This window comes from Chrysochloris asiatica, unplaced genomic scaffold (genome assembly GCF_000296735.1).
Source record: "Chrysochloris asiatica unplaced genomic scaffold, ChrAsi1.0 scaffold00053, whole genome shotgun sequence".
Taxonomy (NCBI): Eukaryota; Metazoa; Chordata; class Mammalia; order Afrosoricida; family Chrysochloridae; genus Chrysochloris; species Chrysochloris asiatica.
In genome coordinates, this window is record NW_006408571.1 from 12,082,948 (window position 1) to 12,089,312 (window position 6,365).

Consider the following 6,365-nt stretch of genomic DNA (forward strand, 5'->3'; position numbering starts at 1 on the left):
TATGAAATTAATATTAAACATAACTGAACAATAAGATAAAAGACAGTTTGCTATGTCTGCTAAGTGGCTAGAGTTTGTTCCTCAGAGCCAGCGGCCTGTACAGTCTGCAATACTTGAGCCTACAGGGCCTCGAACTCCTGACTGGGTCTGCACGGTCTGCAACATGTATTACCCTCTCCCTATCATGCATCTGTCCCCAAACCTGTGAGTTAAACTCTCCCCTCCCTTCCACTCCTGGTAGCCATCAAATAATTATTCTTTTAATATGGAAATCTTTTCTTAAACTTTTTTTTTAAATGTTTTATTGTGAATTATGTGATAGTTTACACGGGAGAACATTAGTTTTACATTCATCCTATCTTATATCATTTCATTGCCATGGTTACAATCCCCTCCTTGCATCATCAAACAACCACAGGGTTTACCCTGGAAGCCTGCACCCCAGTCATCAGCACACAGTCCCTCTCCCTCTCTGGGTCTAAAGTCCCCATCTGATCCATCTCTCCACATCATCATCTCTTTTACTTAAGCTTTTACAATAATGGTCTTATGCAATGTTTGTCCTTTTATACCTGTCATTTCACTCAACATTATGTCCTCAAGGTTCATCCATGTTATGAGGTGTTTAACAGCTTTGTTATTCTTCAAGGTAGCATGGTATTCTATTCCATTGTGCATATGTACCAGAGTTTTGTTTACCCATTCTTCCATTGATGGGTACTTAGGCTGTCTTCATCTTTTTGCTGTTATGAATAGTACTGTAATGAACATTGGTGTCCATCTACTTGTGTTCTGGCTCTTATTTCTTGTAGATATCTACCAAGTAGAGGAATTGCTGGATCATAAGGTATTTCCATTTCTAACTTTCTGAGGAAGCACTATACTGTTTTCCAGAGTAGTTGAACCATTTTAGAGTCCCACCAGCAATATAAAGAAAACAGAAATCCTCACCACTGGACCAATAGACAACATTCTTATCATTGGAGAAAAGATTGAAGTCTATGTATGCCCTGTATTGGAGCCTTTAAGTTGTCTCTATTTTTTCATTGATGATCTTCATGATTTTGGGATTTACATTTAGGTCTTTAATCCATGTTGAATTGATTTTGTCAATATTCTGCACATTTAAGTGTAAGAGTAATTGAGAAAAGGATTTAAACTGACATGATAACTATTAGAGGCAGGCCAGTGGGAGATATACTTTGATTCAATAAGAAGTACATTGAGCAGTAAGTGCTGCCTAAAAATGGAGAGAGTCCAGTGAAAGGTTCTGAATAATCCATCTCTTGAAAATGTTAAGCAAGATTTAGATGTTTGCTAAAGTGAAACTTCAGTTGTGCAGGCTATGGAGAATGCAGATATGTACCCCTAAGTATCCTTTTTAGATTTTGTGTCTTGGGGTTTCCTTTTACCCCTTTTTCTCCTTGTGGACCTTAGCCCTAATCTTCACTGCAATAACTTTTTGGAATTTAAATTTTCCTGTTTGTGTGGTCTTTGAGCCCTTTCCTAGGAGCTAGCATGTTGCAGTCCCTTTGTCAGATGCTTACTTACACAGGTCTCCACTGACCCTTTGGAAACAGAGTTTCTGTGATCATTTGCACAGAAGCTCCTTTTGATATCTGCTTAGTTCCAGGAAGAAGTTGATTCTCATTCTTGTTTTAAAACCTTTGTCTGGATCTGGGCTGTTATGTTCTTTTGGCTTCAACAGAATGGAGGGAGGTTCTACCATGGGTTTTCCGTAAGAAATACTTGTAACTTGAACCTTAGAAAGATATTAAACATGAAACTGCTACAGAAGTAATTTAGTGCTTCCCACCTCCTTTTCCTGGTGTGGCACTGTGGGTTAATGCCCCAGACTGCGAAGCTGTTTGAACTGCAAGATTTGCGGTTCAACACAACAGGGTTGCTGTGGGTCGAAACTGACTAGATGGCACTTAACAACAACAACTTCTTTTTTAGGAGACTGAAAGAGAGATTTCTGTGTTGTGTATGAAGTTATATTTGGAGATCTTTAAAGTCAATTTTCTGCTTTTTGTTCATCGATCAAGAATGTTAGCTTCTTTTCCCTGATGAAGACTTAAACTTAAAAATAACATCCCAAATCTAACTTTGGCACATAGTAGGTACTTAAAGAAATGTTGGTTAAGTCATAAATGTGCAAACACTCTTCATGGTGTCCTTTTTTTCCCCTCTTGCAGTTAAAAGAGCCAAATTCCAGGGTTCACCAGGTAAGACCAATTCTTTTGTTTTTATGTCTTTCCTCTCAACTTGCTGTGATTTAAAAGCAATCTTTTAAAAATTATTAATTTCATTGAATTTATTAATTAAATTAGCTCATCTGATTAATTAAATTTTTTATTATAGAGAAAATCATTGCTGTTGTAAAACATTAAGAATTGTAGCCATTTATATAGTAGAAAAGTTTAAAACTTTCTGAACTCTTGACAAACTCAGTTCCACTTCTCATAAGTAACTATTTAGGTTTTTAATATATTTTTCAGATCTTTTCCTGTGGATATGCATGTACATGCCTTTTAAAAACTTTTTAGAACATTTTATTGTATCTTAAGTGAAAGCTTACATAACAAATTATTTTTCCTTTTATACACAAATTGTTCTGTGACATTGGTTGCAATCTCTACAGTGTATCAGCTTTACCTTCAAGCTCAGCTCAGCTCAGCTCCATGAGGTGTTTGGTTAAGTCTAAGAAGTTTCCATAACTGTATCCCCTAAGTGGTCTGTTGTATATATAAATATACGTGCAGCACATACTTATATGTTGTTTTTGGTGTGTGCCCTTGAGTAGTTACGACTCATAGTGACACTATATCGGCTTTTTGATAGTGACTGGTAGATTTGAGCTGCTAACCTTGTGGTTACTAGTCCAGTGCTTATCCTACAACACAGTACCAGTGCTCGTGCTAATATGTATGTAGAAAACTCCACAATCATACCTACATATGCATGCTGTTGTAGTCCCATGTGATGTCTCACACCTATTTAGCAGGCATATCTGTGTATCCTCTCGCAAATTACTGTTTGTTATGGCTGCTGTTGCTAGATTGTATGTTATAATATTTACTCTTGTGGTCCTTTATTCTTGTGCCGCTCAGTGTCTTCCTTTGCCTTGATCACATTATGCTGACTTTTCCCTATACTTTGTAGTGCCTTCCCACAGAATTAACATATGTTTGCTCTCCTAGTTAGTGATTCTCTAACTTCCATCCCTGCTAATCACCAAAAAATATTTCTTTCTGTGTACTACTCTGTTTTTTAACTTTTTATTGCTTATTGAATGAAGATTTACAGAGCAGGTCATCAGTTTTGTATTCTACTAATCATACACTTTGTTTCATCCTAGTGATCGTAATTCCCTCAACTTAAAATCACTTATTGCACTTCTTCCATGTGTTCCTTGTCTCGGTTTCTCCTTTGCCAATCTTTTGAACCTTTGTTTGGAAGCCTGTTCTTGAATTTTAAATAATAGTGGTCTTATACAATATTTTGCCCTTTTATTGACATATTACATTCAGTGTAATGTCTTCTAGATTTATCCATGTTGTGAGATGTTTCACAGATTTATCATTGTCCTTTACCACTATGTAGTGTTCCATTGTCTATATGTACTGCAGTTTGCTTATCCATTCATCTACTGATGGACGCTTAAATGGTTTCCATCGTTTTGCTGTTGTGAATATGCTGCAGTGAACATGGTTGTGCATATGTCTAGTCATGTCAGAGCTCTTATTTCTATAAGCTGTGGACCTAGGAGTAGGATTCCGAGATGGTATGCTATTTCTATTTTTAGTTTTTTAAGAAAGTGCTATAACATCTTTTATAGTTAGTGGCTGTACCATCTTATAGTCCTGGCTACATCATATAAGTGTTCCAATTTCTCCACAACCTCGTCTGAGAGTTTTTTGTTTTTTGTTTTAATCAGTGCCATTATTGCCCAGGTGAGATGGTATCTCATTATTATTTTGATTTGCATCTCTCCAATGGCTAATGGTCACAAGCATCTTTTCATGTGTTTGTTAGCCACCTGAATGTCTTCTTTGGGAGTCTGTTCATTATTAAAAAATGTATTGTTTGTCCTTTTGTTGTTGAGCTTTTGGAGTTTTCCCTAAATTTTAGAGAGTAGGGCCTTGTCAAATACATCATTGCCAAAACTTTTCCCCCAGTGTGTAGGTTCTCTTTTTCCCTTTTGGCAAAGTGTTTTTATGAGTTTAAGTATTTAATTTTTAGGGGGTCCAAGGTATCTAGTTTATCTTCTGTTTGTACATTTTTTGGTTTGGTTGCTGTTCTATTTATGCCATAAATTAGGATCCCTAATTTATAGTTTATCTCTGCTTTTTCTTCAATGAACTTTACAGTTTTAGGTTTAAGACTTAGGACATTGATGCATTTTGAGTTAATTTTGTTATGGTGTGAAGTATGGGTTCTGTTTCATTTTTCTGCAAATGGATATTCAATATTGCTAGCACCATTTGTCAAACAGACTGTCTCTTTCCTATTTGATGGAATTCAACCTTTTGTCAAAGATCAGCTGGATTTCTGGATTCTCAGTTCTTTTCTATTGGCCTATGCCTTTTATTGTACCATTACTAGGCTGTTTTGACTACCATAGCTGTGTAGTGTGTTCTGAGTTTAGGAAGTGTAAGATCTCCTAATTTGTTGTTATTCTTCAACAATGCTTTAACTGTTGAGGGCCTCTTTCTTTTTAATATAAAGTTGGAGATTCATTTTTTCATTTTGTTAAAAGATGTTTTTGGAATTTGGATTGGATTGCATTTTATCTATAGATTATTTTGGGCTGTACATATTTTTATGCAACCTGTTCCTATCCTTCCACCCTTTCTTCCTCAAATACATCATGGAAATCTTTTTTTTTTTCAATGTGTGTATATATGTATCTGGGGTGTGGTGCTGTGGGTTAATGCACCAGACTGCAAAGCCGTTTCAACTACAAGGTTGGTGGTTCAAGCTCACCAACTGCTCCTCGGAAACCCTATACAGGGTTGCTATGGGTTGGAACCGATGCGAAGGCACTTCACAACAACAACACAACATATATATCTGGTTGATCTGCTAGATCAATCAGATTAGTTTTTTCCAAACTGCTGTGAGCTGTAAAAATCAGTTTAAACCACACCATTGAGTGGATTCTGACTCACAGTCTGTAAATCTTTGTCAGAGTAGACAGTCTCATCTTTCTCCCATAGAGAGGCTTGTGTGTTTGAACCACTGGCCTTGCATTTAGCAGACCAGTGTTTAATCCATAGCACCATCAGGTCTACTTATAATATCAGTGTATTGGGTTATAGTTACCATTCTAATGATTTTGTTGTTAGCTGCTGTTGAATTGGCCCCTGACTCGTAGCAATCCCATGTGTTAACAGAATAGAACTGCTCCACAGGGTGTTCTTGGGTATAATTTTTACAGAAGCAGTTTGCCAGACCTTTCCTCTGCAGAGCTGCTGTTGCTGGGTGGGTTCAAATTCAAACGTTTACATTAGCAGCCACTTTCAAAACACTTGTGTCTCCCAGACTAAGAGCATTTTAATAGATGAAATAAATTATAAACGTTTGTTTTAGTGGACATAAGTGCACATGTGTGTGTACTGAGTTAAACAGAAAATATATTTCTTAAAATGATTTGAAAAACAATGTGTCAGATTATGTCTTTGAGGATAGTGCATATTTTGTATATATTTTTTGTGACTCTCCTTTGCCTAGGATAATGCCCTGGACCTCAAGGTTAGTTTGAATTGCAAGGTCTGCTGTTCAAACTTATCAGCCACTCCTTGGAAACCCTATACAGGGTCACTATGAGTCAGAACCAACTCCACAGTATTTAACAACAATAACTGTACCTAGAATTATACCGTATTGTGCAATGTATAATTCCATGTTTTTTCTACCTGTAAAACTTTCTTTTGGATATTACTTAATTCCAAGGGTGTTGTAGGGTTTGGGTAGCAATCTAAGTACTGAATATTACATCTTTTTTTCTGCCTTTTTTTTAAAGATAAGTTTAATACATACGTGACTCTGAAAGTACAGAATGTGAAGAGCACAACTGTAGCAGTTCGAGGTGACCAGCCTTGCTGGGAACAAGATTTCATGTTGTAAGTACTCTGCATCAGCAGCAGCATGTCTACATAGTCCATAACCTCTCCCAGGGAATCATGGTGGGTTAAACGGAGGCACCACTTTTTGTGTGTGTATGTTGTTGTTGTTGTTGTTGTCAGGTGCCATCGTGTTGGAACTGACTCATAGTGACCCCATGCACAGCAGAACGAAACAATGTCCGATCCTGGGCCAACCTCACTACTGCTGCCACACTTGATGGCATCAATGATGCC

General features: G+C 37.0%; 1 protein-coding gene across 2 annotated transcripts in view; it reads left to right on the forward strand.

Moving 5' to 3' along the window:
- UNC13B (unc-13 homolog B (C. elegans)) overlaps positions 1–6,365 on the forward strand; it is a 224,666-nt gene that overhangs the window by 45,650 nt on the left and 172,651 nt on the right. For both annotated transcript variants that reach the window (XM_006863075.1, XM_006863074.1), the window contains exons 2-3: positions 2,199–2,228; positions 6,029–6,128. In XM_006863075.1, the coding sequence (XP_006863137.1) occupies positions 2,199–2,228; positions 6,029–6,128 (130 nt within the window). The remainder of the gene's footprint in view (positions 1–2,198; positions 2,229–6,028; positions 6,129–6,365) is intronic.